Source organism: Grampus griseus (genome assembly GCF_964374135.1).
Source record: "Grampus griseus genome assembly, chromosome: 1".
Taxonomy (NCBI): domain Eukaryota; kingdom Metazoa; phylum Chordata; class Mammalia; order Artiodactyla; family Delphinidae; genus Grampus; species Grampus griseus.
The window spans coordinates 21,558,914-21,576,018 of record NC_139017.1 but is presented as its reverse complement, the minus strand read 5'-3'; the positions used below and the strand labels follow the sequence as shown (position 1 = coordinate 21,576,018).

At 36.8% G+C, this 17,105-nt stretch overlaps 1 protein-coding gene across 1 annotated transcript in view; it reads right to left on the bottom strand.

Moving 5' to 3' along the window:
* Positions 1-11,434: 11,434 nt before the first annotated feature.
* The window catches only part of FBXO28 (F-box protein 28), a 30,911-nt gene continuing 25,240 nt past the window's right edge, over positions 11,435-17,105 (bottom strand). Inside the window, exon 5 of the mRNA XM_082648778.1 lies at positions 11,435-16,082. Coding sequence (XP_082504904.1) covers positions 15,688-16,082 — 395 coding nt within the window. The 3' untranslated portion in view covers positions 11,435-15,687. The remainder of the gene's footprint in view (positions 16,083-17,105) is intronic.

Below are 17,105 nucleotides of genomic sequence, written 5' to 3'. Positions count from 1 at the left end.
ACATGCATTGACATGCACAGATCTCAGAAATATATGTTGTGTGAAGGAAACCTCACTCAAAAGACTATCTCATATATGATTCTTTTTATATGAAACTCTGGAAAAGACAAATAAGATCAGTGGTTGTCTGGGGCTGGTGTTGGGATGGGAATCAACTAGGAAGGATCAAAGCAAACATTTTGCTGTGGTGAAAAGTTCTATATCTCAGTTGTGGTGGTGGTTACATGAGTATATACATTTGTCAAAACTTAAAGAACTGTACACTTAAAATGGATACATTTCATTGCATTTAATGTATTCCTCTATAAAGTTAATTTTAAAAATGATGGCTAATACAATCATCAGTTCTTTTTTTTTTTTTTTTTTTTTTTTGCGGTATGCGGGCCTCTCACTGTTGTGGCCTCTCCCGTTGCGGGGCACAGGCTCCGGACGCGCAGGCTCAGCGGCCATGGCTCATGGGCCCAGCCGCTCTGCGGCATGTGGGATCCTCCCGGACCAGGGCACGAACCCGTGTCCTCTGCATTGGCAGGCGGACAATCATCAGTTCTTTAAAGTGCTTTATTTTCCCTCTGCCTACTTCCCTTTCATCATCATTGATGTCATATGTTCCAAAATTCAGTTATAGCATAGGTATACTATTTTCAAAAAAAGAAACATAGCTTATAAGATTTAAAGTTTTGTTAATTTAATTTTTGAATTGGTGATACATTTCCATGGTTCAAAAATAGAAAAATATACAAACAAGTATCTAGGGATACTCTCGCGTGGATTCCTGTTCCCCATTGCAAAGTTGCTCAATGCCAATATGTAACCCCTGTTAACTCCTTCGCTATTTCTTTAGAGTTTCTTTATGCATATACATGAAATTAGATCGCAGTATGTTATTTCCTCCTTTTTTATTTTTTACACAAAAGTTGTTACACTATAATACTTGTCAGCACATTGTTTTTTCCTTAACAATTAGTCTTGTAGATCTTTCCATATTTGTATATAAAGAATATTTTTTTCAATTTTTTAATTGTGGTAAAACACACATAACATGAAATGTACCATCTTAACATTTTCAACTGTACAATTCAGTGTTATTAAATACATAAATAGTGTTGTACAACCATCACCATCATCTACCTTCAGATCCATTTACAACTTGTAAACCAGAAACTCTGTACCTGTTAAACCATAGCTTCAAGTTCCCTCTTCCCCATCCCCTCACAACCACCATTCCACTTTTTGTCTCTATAACTTTGACTATTTTAAGTACCTCAACAAAGTGGAATCATACAGTTTTTGGTTTTTTTATGACTAGCTTATTTCACTTAGCATCATGTGCCCAAAGGTCATCCACGTTGTAGCATGTGTCAGAATGTCCTTCCTTTTTAAGGCTAATAATATTCCATTATATGTATATAACACACTTTGCTTATGCATTCATCCATCAGTGGACACTTGGGTTGCTTCCACATTTTAGCTATTATGTATACTGCTGCTATGAACAGAGGTATGCAAATATCTCTTTGAGACCTTGCTTTCATTTCTATTGGGTATTCACCTGGAAGTGGAATTGCTGAATCAAATGGTAATTCTACTTTTAACTTTTTGGGGAACCACCATATTGTTCTCTACAGCAGCTGTACCATTTTACATTCCCACCAACAATGCACAGTTTCAGTTTCTCCACATCCTTGTCAATACTTGCTGTTTTCTGTATTAGAAATGTTTTAAAAATTATATACTAGCCGTCCTAATGTGAGGTGTGTGGTGAGGTGGTGTCTCATTGTAGCTTTGATCTGCATTTCTCTAATGATTAGTGATGTTGAGCATCATTTCATGTGCTTCTTGGCCATTTATTCATCTTCTTTGGAGAAATGTCTATTCAAGTCCTTTGTCCATTTTTGAATAGGGTAGTTCATTTTTTTTTTGGTTTGTTTGATTTTTAGGAATTCTTTATATGTTCTGGATATTAACACTTTATCAGATACATGATTTGCAAATATTTTCTTCCATTCTGTGGGTTGCCATTATACTCTGTTGATAGTGTCTTTTGATCCACAAAATTTAAAAATTTTCATGAAGTCCCATTTATCCACTTTTTCTTTTATGACCTGTGCCTTTGGTGTCACATCCAAGAAATCATTGCCAAGTCCAATGTCATGAAGTTTTGTCTCAATTTCTTCTAAGAGTTTCAGGTCTGACATTAAGGTCATGGATTCATTTTGAGTGACTTTTTGTATATGGTATTAGGGAAGAATCCAATTTTGTTCTTTTGCATGTGGATATACAGCTTTCCTAGCATCATTTGTTGAAAAGCCCTTGAATGGTTTTTGCACTTTTGTCAAAAATCATTGATTTTATATGCAAGTGTTTATTTTTGGATTCTCTGTTCCATTCCATTATCTATATGTCTGTCTTTATGCCAGTACCACACTGTTTTGATTACTGTAACTTTGTAGTAAGATTTGAAATCAGAAGTGTGAGTCCTCCAGCTTTGTTCTTCTTTTTCAAGATTGTTTTTAGCTATTTGGGGTCTCTTGAAAATCCATGTGAATTTTAGGATGGGTTTTTCTATTTTTGCAAAAAATGTCATTGGAATTTTGATAGGGGTTGCATTAAATATGTAGATCGCTTTTGGTAGTATTGACATGGTAACACTGTGAAGTCTTCCAGCCCGTGAACTCAGAATGAGTTCCAATATTTACATCTTCTTTACTTTTTTCATCAGTATTTTGTAGTTTTCACTGTACAAGTCTTTCACCTCCTTGGTTAATTAAGTTAATCCCTAAGTATTTTATTCACTTTGTCACTATTATAAGTGGAATTGTTTTCTTAATTTCCTTTTCAGATAGTTCATTGTTAGTGTATAGAAATGCAACTGATTTTTATGTGTTGACTTTGAATCCTGCTACTTTGCTAAATTTGTTTATTAGTTCTAACAGTTTGTGTGTGTGTGTGTGTGATCTTATGGTTTCCTATATGTAAGATCATATCATACATGAACAGAGATAATTTTCCTTTTACCTTTCCAATTTTGATGCCTTTTATTTCTTTTTTCTAGCCTAATTTCTCCAGCTAGGACCTCCAGCACTATGTTGAGTAGAAGTGGTGAAATTCTTGTTCCTTGCCTTGTTCCTGATCTTAGATGGAAAGTTTTCGTTCTTTCACCATTGAATATGATGTTTGCTGTGAATTTTTGGTATGTGACTTTTATTATGATGAGGTAGTTTCCTTCTATTTCGAGTTTGTTGAGTGTTTTATCATGAAAGGGTGTTGAATTTTGTCAAATGCTTTTTCTGTGTCAGGTGAGATTATTATGTGTTACTTTCCCCTTCATTCTGTTAATGTGGTGTATTATTGAACCATCCTTGCATTCCAGGAATAAATCCCACTTGGTCATGGTGTATAAGCATTTAATATGCTGCTGAATTCAGTTTGCTAGTATTTTGTTGAGGATTTTTGCATCAATGTTTATAAGGAATATTGGACTGTAGTTTTCTTTTCTTCTTAAGTCTTTAACTGGCTTTGGTATCAGGGTAATTCTGGCCTCATAGAATGAAATGAGGAGTGCTCCCTCCTCTTCAATTTTTTTTCAAAAGTTTGACAAGAATTGGTAATAACTCTTCTTTAAATGTTGGTATAATTCACTGGTGAAGCTATTACACCTAGGGCCTTTCTTTTTGGGAGATTTTTAATTGCTAATTCAATCTCCTTACTAGTTATAGGTCTATTCACATTTTCTATTTTTTTGTGTGTGATTTAGTCTTGGTAACTTTTGTGTTTCTAGGAATTTGTTTGTTTCATCTAAGTTATCCAATTTGTTGGCACATGATTGCTCATAGTACTCTCTTATAAATAATCCTCTTTATTTCTGTAGATTTGTAGTAATGTCTCTACTTTCATTTCTGATTTAGTAATTTAATTCTTCTCTCTTTTTTCCTTCATCTCTCTGACTAAATGTTTTTAAATATTACTGACCTTTTTGAAGTACCAACTTTTTTTTTTTTTTTTTTTTTTTGTGGTACGCGGGCCTCTCACTGTTGTGGCCTCTCCCATTGTGGAGCACAGGCTCCAGATGCACAGGCTCAGCAGCCATGGCTCATGGGCCCAGCCGCTCCGCGGCACGTGGGATCTTCCCGGACCGGGGCACGAACCTGTGTCCCCTGCATCGGCAGGCGGACTCTCAACCACTGCACCACCAGGGAAGCCCCCAACTTTTTTTTTTCATTGATTTTCTCTATTGTTTTTCTACTCTCTATTTCATTTATCTCTAATCTTTATTTCCTTCCTTCTGGTAGATTTGGGTTTAATTCTTCTTTTTCTAATTCCTTAAATTGTAAAGTTAAGTTGTTGATTTGAGATCTTTCTTGATTTTTAATGCAAGCTATAAATTTCCCCCTTAGTACCACTTTCATTGTTTCCCATAGTTTTGGTATGTTTTGTTTTCATTTTTATTAGTCTCTAAGTATTTTCTAATTTCTCTTGTGATTTCTTCTTTAATCCATTGGTTGTTTTAGAGTATGTTGTTTAATTTCCATAATTTTTGAATTTTCTACTTTCCTTCTGTTATTGATTTTTAACTTCATCCTATTGTGGTGGAAGAAAATACTTTGTGTAATCTATTTTTTAAAATCTTTTGAGACTTAATTTGTGGCCTCAAATATGGTCTGTCCTGGAAAAGACTTGAGAATGATGTGTATTGAGCAGAATGTGTATTCTGTTATTGGTGGATAGAGTGTTTTGTATAAGTCTGTTAGATCCAGTTGGTCTTTTGTGTTGTTTAAGTCCTCTATTTCTTTGCTTACCTTCTGTCTGGCTGTTCTATCCACTATTGTAAGTGCAGTATTGTTGTCTCCAACTATTCCTGTGGAACAATTTGTCAACCTTTAAAACAAAAAGGCAAGCTTTTTAGCCAGTAGAATCAAGTTTATTCAGGAATAGCAGAGGGATTGCAACTGGGGACATGCAAACTATGGTGAACCATAGGCAACCAGAGAACAAAGAAGAGAAGCCGAGGAAAGCAGGGAGTTGGGAGGGTTTTACTTTTTATTTTTAATTTTATTTTTCTGGGCACGCCACGTGGCATGTGGGGATCTTAGTTCCCTGATCAGGGATTGAACTTGTGCCCCCTGCAGTGGAAGGGTGGAGTCTTAACCACTGGACTGCCAGGGAAGTCCCCATGGGAGGGTTGTTTTGAACAAAAGTCCACTGCAGGAAATTTCAGGGAGTGGTGGTTTCTCATTGGCAGAGTTGTTGCTGAGCAAGGAGAAAATCTTCCTTCTGATGTCGTAGTAAACTTCTTCCTGTCCAAGAGTGTAAAGTAAGCTGTGACAAATGGTATGTTCATGAGAGCTTCCCTTCAGGGCTTCCTGACTCCATTTAAAATAAGGTTTCCCTTTATTAATTTTCACATATCTGTTTCTCCTTTCAATTATCTCAGTTTTTGCTTCATATATTTTAAGGGTCTGTCACTAGGTGTGTAAATGTTTATAATTGTTATACCTTCTTACTGTATTGAAACCTTTGCTAATTTATAATGTCCTTTATCTATTGTAAACTTTTTTGATTTTAAGGCTATTTTGTCTGATATTAGAATAGCCACCCCTGCTCTCTTTTGGTTACTATTTGCATGGAATATACTCTTGCACCCTTTGAATTTCAACCTATTTGTGTCTTTGCATCAGAAATGTCTTATAGACAGTAGATAGTTGGATCATGTGTTTTAATCCATTCTTCAAATCTCTGTCTTTTGATTACAGAGTTTAACCCATTTACATGTAAAATAATTACAGATAAGGAGGGATTTACTTTTGTCATTTTTCTACCTGTTTTCCTCACACTTTTTCTTTTGTGTTTAGTCAGTTTTTTTGTAGTGAAATGTTTAATTCCTTTCTCATTTACTTTTGTGTATATTCTGTAGGGTTTTTTTGGTGTTTACCATGATTAAATTTAACATCCTAAATTTATAACACTCTAAGTTGAATTTATGCCTGCCTAACTTCAATAACATACAAAATTTCTGCTCCTTCACAGCTCCATCCCTTCACCTGTCAATTGTTGATGTCACAGAATTACCTCTTTATATTTACAGTGTGTGCCCCCAAACATAAACTAATAATTTTTTTAAATGCATTAGTTTCTTAAATTATGTGGAAAACAAGATTTTGAATTATAAACCAAACTTACAATAATACTAGCTTTTAAACTAGTGATTTTTTAAATTTAATTTTTATTTTATATTGGGGTATGATTGATTTACAATGTCATGGTAGTTTCAAGTGTACAGCAAAGTGATTTGGTTATACACATACATATATCCATTCTTTTCCAGAATCTTTCCCATATAGGTTATTACAAAATATTGAGTAGAGTTCCCTGTGCTGTATGGTAGGTCCTTGTTGATTATTTTATATATGGTAGTGTGTATACATTAATCCTTAACTCTTAATTTATCCCCCCCACCACCTTTCCCCTTTGGTAACCATAAGTTTGTTTTCAAAGTCTGTGATAGACTAGTGATTTTTTTCTTAATGTATTAATCTTGTCACTTATGTGGAAAACTGTGCACTTACAAATCAGTGTTACAGTAGCACTAGCTTTTATAATTGCAGATGTATTTAATTTTATCGAGATATTTATTTCTGCATATAGCTTAGAGTTAATGTCTAGTGTCCTTTCATTTAATCTTGCAAGACTCCCTTGAGCATTTCTTGCAGGGCAGATCTAGTGGAAACAGAACCCCTCAGCTTTTCTTTTTTTTTTTTTTTTTTAATCTGGTAGTGTCTTAATTTCTCTCTCACTTTTGAAGGACAGTTTTGCCAGATATAGGATTCTTGGTTGACAGTGTTTTCTCTTAGCACTTTGAATGCATTGACCCACTGCCTTCTGGCCTCCAAAGTTTCTGATGAGAAATCTGCTTATAATCTTATTGAGGATATGTATGTAATGATTTACTTCTCCCTTGTATGATTTCAACATTCTCTCTTTGTGTTTGGTTTTTGAAAGTTTGATTATATGTGTCTCAGCGTGGGTCTATTTAAGTACATCTTACTTGGAGTTTATTGAGCTTCTTGGATGTTTATATTCACGTCTTTCATAAAATGTATGAAGTTTGCAACCATAATTTCTTCAAATATTCTCTTTGCTCTTTTCTCTCTTCTCCTTCTGGGACTCCCACAATGTGTTTTTTGGCCTATTGTTGGTGTCCCACAGATCCTTTAGTTTCTGTTCATTTCTTCAATCTTTTTCTTTCTGTTCCTCAGACTTAATTTCCTTGTCCTATTTCTGTTTCCTAATTCTTTCTTCTGCCTGCTCAAATCTGCCTTCTAGTAAATTTTTTCATTTAGTTATTTACTCTTCAGGTCCAAAATTTCTTTTTCTTTTTAGGTTTTCTGTCTCTTTATTGATATTTCCATTTTGTTCATACATCATTTTCTTCACTTTCTCCATATCTCCCTTTAGTTCTTTGAGCATCTTTTAAAAAGTTATCTTAAAATCTGTCTAGTATATCTGCCATTAGTCCTTTTTAAGGGACAGTTTCTGTTGATTTATATTTTCCCCTTTAATGGGCCATCCTTTTCTGTTTCTTTGTATGCCTTGTGATTTTGTTGTTGTTGTTATTGAAAACTAGATATTTGAATCTACTAATGTGGTAACTCTGGGAATCATGTTCTCCTGCATGCCCAGGATTTGCTGGATTTTGGTAATTGTTTTTGTATATTTATTTATTTTGATTGTTGTAGGCTGTCTCTGTGCTGAGGGTCTGCCTGAGGTGTAAACTTAATGTCCTCTCAGGTCTTTATTTGAGACTTTCCTTCCGCATACCTGGTCACTTTCTAATTTTCCCAGTACATAAAGTGGTTGTTGAATGTCTTCGTCTTTAATGTCTGGCTCCCAGACATTAAGAAAGAGAAAGATGAAGGGGTGGTGGTGGAAAGGGTGCTGGCTCTTTAAATCTCCTAGGAGGCGGTGGGAGAGCTGGTGGGAGAGAGGTTCGCACCAATGGAGGGAGCTACAACAGTGGCTTCCTGCAATCTTTGTCTGCACCTCTGTGATCAGAAGCAGTGATCAGTGATCAGAACACAGATCCCAAATATTTGGGGGACAGGGTCCTTTTAGCCCATCATGGGTTGGGGATGGGTGGCTGGTTGCTCCTGTGCTAAGACCTGAAGTTGACCCAAATTAACCACAAGTCTTTCCTTGGAAGTGCAAGTCTTCAATAGACCCCAGAGTTCCAGAATAATTACATCAGACAGATCCTGCCAGCGTAATTGTTGTCTAAGTGGGGAGACAGATTCCTGGTTCTTCCTACTCCACCACCCTCCCTGAATCCTTTGGGCTTTTGTATCAACTCTCTGAGGTAGGAAGTATTCTACAGATGATGAAACTGAGCCTCAAAGTATTAACCACCCAAGCTGGTATTACATAGCTCATAATTGGTAGAGCTGGGAGTAGGCACTCAATTCTGGTTCCATTGCACATATGCTTGACTCTTACTTGGTTGTGTCTTAAGGTGAAGGGAGTGGAGTTCTGAAGAGGCTCCTCTCTTTATTCTACCAGGTTCAGGTCGAGGTCCTGCTTCCTTATCAGAGCCCTCAGCCCAAGGTGGAGAAGGATGAGCATTTCAAGACTGGTTTCTTGGGACTTCCCTGGTGGTCTGGTGGTTAAGAATCAGCCTTCCAATGCGGAGTTTGATCCCTTGACGGGGAACTAAGATCCCACATGCCATGGGGCATCTAAGCCCGCGTGCCACAACTGGAGAGCCCATGTGCTGCAACTCCTGAGCCTGCACCCTCTGAAGCCTGTGTGCCACAACTAGAGAGAAGCCCACGTGCCACAACAAAGAGTCTGTGCACTGCAACAAAAGATCCTGCGTGCTGCAACTAAGACTTGACGCAGCCAAAAATAAAAGTAAATAAATAAATATTAAAAAAAAAAGTGGTTTCTCTCCTGTGGCTCTCAAGGAAGCACTGCCGGGCAGTGTAAAAAGTCCTGTGAAATATTAAAAATATTGAAAATAAAAGTTTTAAAATATTGAAAATAAATTTCCCCAGGAGGCTAGAAAGCCTGTAATAGCTAATTGTTTTCCGTGCTTAAAAAAAAAAAATTTAAATATGCTTAAAGCAAGGATTGAAGGAAATACATGCAGCCAATGCAATATATCTTCTGTATCTCTATTTCCTTAGTCATATCTATCTCCCTATATATATTTACCACAGTTTATTACTTATTACCTGCTTACTATGTGCTGAGCACTGTTAACCCCTTGACATTCATTCCTTTATTGTCCTCTTACAAGGAAGGCACAAGCTGCCTTTGCTTTGGGAATGGAAAGCAGCTACTATGGCAGCACCTAGGGTTATAGAAACTGGTTATCTAGAGAGCTAAGGCACTTTCTTGTAAGTTTGCTGCAACCCTTCGAAGGAAGAACAAGCATTTTAGGTCCCCTGCTTCTGCTTCCCCCTCCCCATCTTCTGCTTAGCCCTGAGAAGACAGGGGTTTTCCCTGTGTCCTAAGAGAGAAAGCACGCCATAGGTTTTGCATTCCCGGAGCCAATTATTTACATTGCTGCTTCAGATTCTAGGTAGAAACTGACTTTTGTTCAATCTAAAGATCCCAGGGGAAAAAAAGTTAAAGAAAACATAAAAGTTGAGAAAGCTCTTTGGTTGAATGTATTTCTATGAACAAAATTTAATGAATTTTGGGAATTTCATCCTTGATTTGTATTTCCTTTCCAGTCATAATTTGTACTTTGTGCTCAAACATTCGCCACTGTGTTTTTCTCCTCACGATTTCCTATAATTTTGCTTTCAGGAAATGACTCACCAAAACCTGAGGAATATAAGCAAGTTGAAACACATTTTCTGGATGAGAAAAATAATCTTTAATGGAGCCTGTAAGAATTGTTTCAGGAATTAACATGAGGAGTTCATAAATAAAGAGATATCCTTTTATTTTTAAAGCAACAGTATTGGTAAAGATTCTTGGTTTCCCAACAATGTGTTTTTTGCATAGCAACTGAACTACCTGAAGGAGATAGGGATAAAGATCTCCACCCTGATGTACCCTCTGAAGACTGGGAGGTACAGCAGCTGTTTTTATTTTTCTAGGTTTCTGTGATATCTTTTTTTTTTAATTTTAAAAAATATTTATTTATTTTTGGCTGCGTTGGGTCTTCGTTGCTGTGTGCGGGCTTTCTCTAGTTGTGGCGAGCAGGGGCTACTCTTTGTTACGGAGCGTGGGCTTCTCATTGCGGTGGATTCTCTTGTTGTGGAGCATGGGGCCCGGGCTTCAGTAGTTGTGGCTCGCGGGCTCTAGAGCCCAGGCTCAGTAGTTGTGGCACACGGGCTTAGTTGCTCCGCAACATGTGGCATCTTCCCGGACCAGGGATCGAACCCGTGTCCCCTGCATTGGCAAGCGGATTCTTAACCACTGAGCCACCAGGGAAGTCCCTATGTTTCTGTGGTATCTTGATGACTAGAATGCAGTGATGGTGTTGGGGTAACTGATACCACGGCTGTCACCCTCATCTTTCAGCATAAATTCATCTGTGATCTCTTTTCTAAGTTGGAAACAAAGTGAGTGGGTAAAGTATTTATCAAAGAAGAGTGTGTTCTTCCTCAGAAAATTTCATTTCCAGTAATTCCCTATCAGTTACATCTTTATGAAACAGAGATGAAATTGATTTGTATGATTTTACTGCATTGAAATTTTGAATAGTCTTGGAGCTGGAAGGAATTTTGAAAAGAGAACTAGAAGAGAACGAGTATTCTTCCCCGGCAGGACAAGAGAATTGGTGGTCACTACTTTTGTATTGACTGGTAGCCAACATTATACTAAGGCAACTACGGACATGCGCTAGTGGCCTCCAGCTACATCTCTTGCCAGGACTGCCTATTTAAGACTACACGTTCTTAGAAGCCTTAAAAATATTTTCTTTTACCTGTATGCCTAGTGTAAATCCATTGTCAAAGAACTTTAGGACAAAAGTTGCCTCCTTCAAGCCTTGTCTTCATGATTTTAAGCTCTGTATGTTACTCTTAACATTAGTGATGTTTGGCATAGACTGCTTCTGGTAGATGTATGAAATGTTCTTCTGTATATTTACTGAGTTTAAAGAATTAATGTAATCTAGAGTCTCACAGGTCCCAGCTGTTTTAGAATGTAGTAGAGTGTAGCAGAAATACATAAGCTTTGGAGGCAGGTAGGTCTGGGGTCAAATCCCACTTAGGCACTTCCTTGTATAACATTCTGGATATGTTGCTTAACCTGAGTTTAACTTCCTTATAGAGAGTAAAACCTACTTTATAAAGTGGCTATGAGGATTAAACTAAAACAATATACTGCTTTAAGAGGTGGTAGCTATTAGCATGGCATTTGTTAGACGAAGAGCTCCATAATCTTTGTGCATGAAATACAAAGAAAACAAGTAACACTGGTAAAAACACATTTATTTACGTACCCTGTCGTGTGCCCGGGAGGTGTTTTTCACTTTCCAGTAATTGAATTAGGTTATAACAATTAAAATTCCAGAAGGTAAACTATTGTAATTTATTGTTGCTCATGACCGTAAGTAAACAGACATGGTACCACATAAAGTAATTTTAAACACGTCTAAACTTTTGGTATAGCGTTGATGTATACTTTGGCAATGGACCTAATAGATTACCAATATGCTTCTAAATCCCATGGTTCTCTTCAGACACAACAGGAAAAATTTCAATTTAATGTTTCAATTTCAGAAATTTAACAAAGATTCTTAGGAAGCTGGAAAAGGCCATTACCTAAGCCTATAGTGTTTACCACAAATATAAATGTATTGCTATTAAAAATAAAATCATGGTAGGCAGCAGTCAACTAATTGCTAATTTCATTTTGTAGATTATATAGGAATTCTTGAAAATAATTCACCTCAGATGGCAGGCTATAGAAGTTTGTTATTTTAAAGTAGTTCTTTACTCATTAACTTTTTGAGGACTAGTTAAAGGAATTCCGATCCCAAGTCAAATCATTGAATAGCCCATCAAATTGTATTTTACACTAGAAACAGCCATTTCCAAGAGACTGCATCATACATGGCATTTCCTTTGAGAATGCCTTTATCCCTGGCTTCAAATCTTACTTACAGCATATCATTATTTTTAGAAGGTTTGGTAAGTGTTAAAAAATGGGTACTCATTTTCTAGAGCAGGATATAAGAATGTGCTGATCACCAAGTATGAGATTTTACATTACATTAAATTAAAATTATATACTGTTGGAAATAGACAAGATAGGGAGTTCCTAGATCCTAGAAAATATTATGGCTAAGGAAATAGAGAACTCAAAAGAGGAATCTATCTCCAAGAAACTACTTCAGTATAGTAAAATAGAATTAGTGCCCTGTCTTAGGAAAAAGTTTGTTAGTAATAAGGAACTGGGACATCATACATTGTTTCTTTGGAGATTAAAGTGCAGGCTATGAAATGGCATATAAAATAATGCATAAAATAGTGCAATCTTAAGGTGCCATTATTTTTATTACACATAGCCTATGTTCATATGTCCATTTTCGCTCAAAAATCCAGCTGTAGTGACACCTTTTAGCTTATTTATTTAGGCATTACTTATACTCTGTTCTACCCACCTTAGGGGCTACATAGAATATTTTAACACTTTAACAAGTAGAATAATAGCGCCTACATTTGGAACTACTAAATAGAGATTAAGGCAAGCCCCTGTAAAGTTCAGTACTCCAAAAACACGTTTTACAAAAAAAAGTTGCTTCCAAAGCCAGTGGCTTTAGACCTGATGGCACCCCAGGTTTTTAAAACAGTATGATTACTCTGATTACATTTGTGTTTGCCCCATTATTTCCAGGCTCTGTACATCAAGAGGAGCTCAAAACAAACAAACAAAAACCAGGTTCTATATCCTCATGTTCTAAAATAATACATAATTCAGAATATGTGAAAACCAAGCCAAGTCCACATGGGAGATAAGCTGAGAATCATGTTGGGGGCGAGGAGGCAGTCCTCTCCATTTCTTCCATAGGCCCTTCCACGTGGTACCTGTTTGTAGTATTGCACCATAATCAATTCGTAAGTGGGACAACTTATTAGAGAAGTCTCCTCTGAAAGACAGCCAAGGAAGATGACAGGAATACTTTATAAAATGTTGTTCTAGGACAACACAATATTAACATACAGCATTTAAATTACCGACCTATAACCCAGGGCAGGATGGTTTCTCTCTTGGGAGGCTAATTTACAATTTTCCTGTAACATATGGCAGTTTTAGGTGAAGGAAATATTTTGTGATTTGTTGAAACTTAAATACCATTATACTACCCAAAGGCAAGTATAACAGCTATCAAATGGGCCAAGGCAACATCCTAACATGTTTTAGCTAGTTAAGATTTAAGACTTAAACTGTAGTGCTTTATCTCCTACTGTTATGCCACATTCATGCATTAACAAGTGCAACTCATTAACCTTATGGGCAGATGACTACAAGTGTATACTGTAGAAATTTGGATTTTGAAACAGAAAATCTATCTTTTAATAGTGAGTGCTTATTATGGAAGCCAAATACTCATGTTAACTGAGACTGTAGACATTTAGGGTGTCCAGATGTAGTTTAAAAAGAGACCCAGGGAACTTTAAATAATTCATTAACAACTATTAAAAAGATCATCTGAGGTTATATCCCTTTGTAAGCCTGTAAACATGTACTCTGTTACTTAAGTCTTCCTATTGACATGAAAGCAGACTATGAAAGGCCATGAGTATTCCAGTAGGCCTCCTCCGAAGTTGTGACAATATGGCTAAATCCTATGATTAAACAAATGAGACCTGCTGAGAAAATGAGTTCCAGACAGGGACTTTTATGGATGACCTTGGCTGACAAATGTTTTTTGGAAATTGTTTATTTTAAAATTACCTTCCCAACAAACCATGAAAACACTTGGATGTTATTTTATGGTTTTTCATTGAAAACATACTACATTGTAAATGGAGTTTCAAAGTTAGACAAAGAATTGATCAAAATCTAAGGACAATATTATGTAAGGACAATGTTAAAAATTGATAAGAAAACGTTTCATTTGGTGAGGTTAATCTCAAGGATGCATAACCAAGTCATGTTGGACAGATAAAAAAAGGTAGTGACCTTGTGCTTTTATTCAACTAAGGTACTTACCAAAACCTTAGGTTTTATACAGGTGTCAAACTCCCACCTGGAAAGGGATAGTATTCTATACTACACCTAAGTTTACCTTAAATAACTGAAGCCCAAGGCAACAGTTGTTTAAAAGAACTTAACAGGCAAATAATGACTACATAATTTAGTACATTAAAATAAAACTAGGACAGTAATAGTTGACTGTTTCAAAAATAAACAAGTGGGGAAAATAACCACTGTACACAATTTGGAGGTTGTTAAAGTGACCACTTAGAAGGTTGAACAGTGCAAGACATGCTTTTCCAGTTACAAGCTCAAAACAGGAGTGCAAACGAAATTAAAGCTTTTGTTTAAAGTTGCAGGATAAGGAAAGCTTGAAATTAATATTAAAAAGCTTCCCTCAGGTCATTCCCCAGAAATGAAATGATCAAAATGCCTTTTCATAGTATAATTTTCTTCAGTGAACTTTCTTTCAATGGCAAAACTGCATCCCACAGGTTGGGTTTCCTACTCACACCACTGGTCATGACCACATTTGATCAATGAGCACACACAGCGGTGAGTAAGGAAGAGTACTAGTTGCCAGAAGTCTGACATCAATGTAAAGAATTGGGGTTCTGCCTTAGCCAGTGTACCTGAACCCTGCAGAGAATAGATAAAGCAATGGGCTCTAATACTCTCTCATTCTTGTAAAACTGGAGGACAAATGGACATACAAATACCACCCCGCCCCCAGAGGCAAGCTGTTGTGGTGGAAGATGTTAAGCGCTTAAATGAACTAAGACGCTGCTCTAAAAAGTGGAGAAGTGTAGAGGTTCAAGATCAATACCAGTGCAAGAGCTTTTTAAGTGAGTTGACTAGGCAATGCATGCATCCATCCATGCAAATGTAGGACATGGCCCCAAAAGTGAACCGAAAACATGTATATAACAACTGGGTAAGTCCCTTGCCAGTAGTTTATAAAAATATATAGTCAATACTGTAGAGGCCCCTTCTACAGCCAATACTATGGAAGTCCGTTTTAGTTACCCATTACTTCAATACCAAAAAGCATTTACTACTTTTCAGACATTCCAGACAAAGGTCACTTATAACAAAAAGTCAACTTTTTTTTTAAAAACAAGATACTGTCCATTTAAAAAGTAGGTCTTTTCTTTCAAGTGAACAGGACATTTTATGTATTAAACTTAACTTCTAGTCTGTCAAGACTGGTTTAAGATCCTTATGTAATGTGCATATATGCAGAAACAGATAAACTTGCTTTAAACATTATCTGCACAGAAATAAAGTTAACTTCTCAAAACATGATAGGATAGGTCTGGTTAGTACAAATCTATTGCAAAATAAAAGGATTCTGCGCATCAGTTCAACGAGGAGAAGCGGGAAAAGACTGTCCCAACCATGAGAGTTCAAGTTTACGTTGTGTTCTGAAAGCCTAGAGCTAAGGGACACCATGTTGCTCACAGTGTCCTGATATGCAGAACTGCTCAAGCTACGAAGTCAGGGCTTCCTCTGGAGCTAGAAGCACATTCTGGTTTACTTTCTATTCCGGAGACGTTTAGATTTCCTAAGAGAGTCTATGGCTTCTGCGGCCTTTTTGCGTTTCCGAGGAGACTCTTCATTCTGCCCAGACCCTGAGGAGTCTCCTACTGCACTTTCCATTACTTCTCGCAGTTTGCGTTCCAGCTCTGCCAACCGTGCGTTCTGTTCACCTATGATCTGGGTCTGCTCTAGCAGTTTCTGGTCCTGGTCTTGAAGCTGTTTCTGCTGTTCTTGCACTTTGGTGCGAAGCTCAGAAATTTCACGCCTGAGAACAGTCACCCCAGCACCATTTGTCTTAACCTGCTGCTGGAGTTTGGTAACCTCTTGTCTTGAAGGGTTTTGCTTAGAGAAGAGTTGCATTGTTGTCAGGGCTGCAGAAGGTCCTGGAACTGTGGAGAAATAGTTTAAAATGGTCAATCACTTAAAATGCCTCACTACCAGTAATACTTCATTAATTAAACTTACTCAAAAACAGAAATATCCTTTATAAAATCACTTCTGATAATTTCTTCTTTGCAATCTATTTGATCTAATGGATTAATCAGACACCTTGTCTTAACTATAAATGAGTTTGAATTCTGATTCTCATGTTCATGTGGCAATATGTGGAATGCAAGCAAATGGAGATGGGCATTTAATGGCATAAACTTGGATTTAAAATATTATAAAGCATTTTTAGGACCTAGTAAGAAAATATAAATAGTAAAATTAGAGTAGAATCATTTCACACAAGCAAACATAAAACATCTGAGTTAGAAGTACAGACCTATCATGTTCGCAGATCCTCTCTGCACTTAGTTATATGCAAAGGCTTCAACATTAGCCAAACAACAGGGACACCATCAAAAAGTGGGTTACATCACATGTGATGATCAGGAAGAACTTCTGACATGGCGTAGGAAGGCTTTGGAACTATTCTGTTTTAGTAATAATAGAATGTAACATGGGCACAAAAATCACTATTTTAAACTAATAACCTACTTTTTTAAAACCCTATCTCCTGAAGCTTTTCTAAAAGGACCAGATGGATCCATCCACACCCTAAAACCCATCTTGCTAATTTTCTCCTTATACATTTAAATACTCAGAATATTTTCCTTGGCTGGTGCATTCTTCCTTCTCTCTCTGCTTCCCTTCAGCCAACTAACAAGGCTCAGATCAATTCTCACCTCTTGTGAAGTCTCAATCAGACCAGCCAACGATGATTTTATCTTCCTTAAGATTCTCTCTGCTACTCATTTGACATTTAAATGGACACTCCTTTAAACTATTTCTCTTGCCTACGATAATTTGAGTCTGGATATGTCTTACCTTCTGAAATAATAAGATTCTTGAGAGAAGACACCATGTATTATACTTCATTTTAGTCCCCACAGGACACAGTACAGTGCTGTGCACATAACAGGTACTCA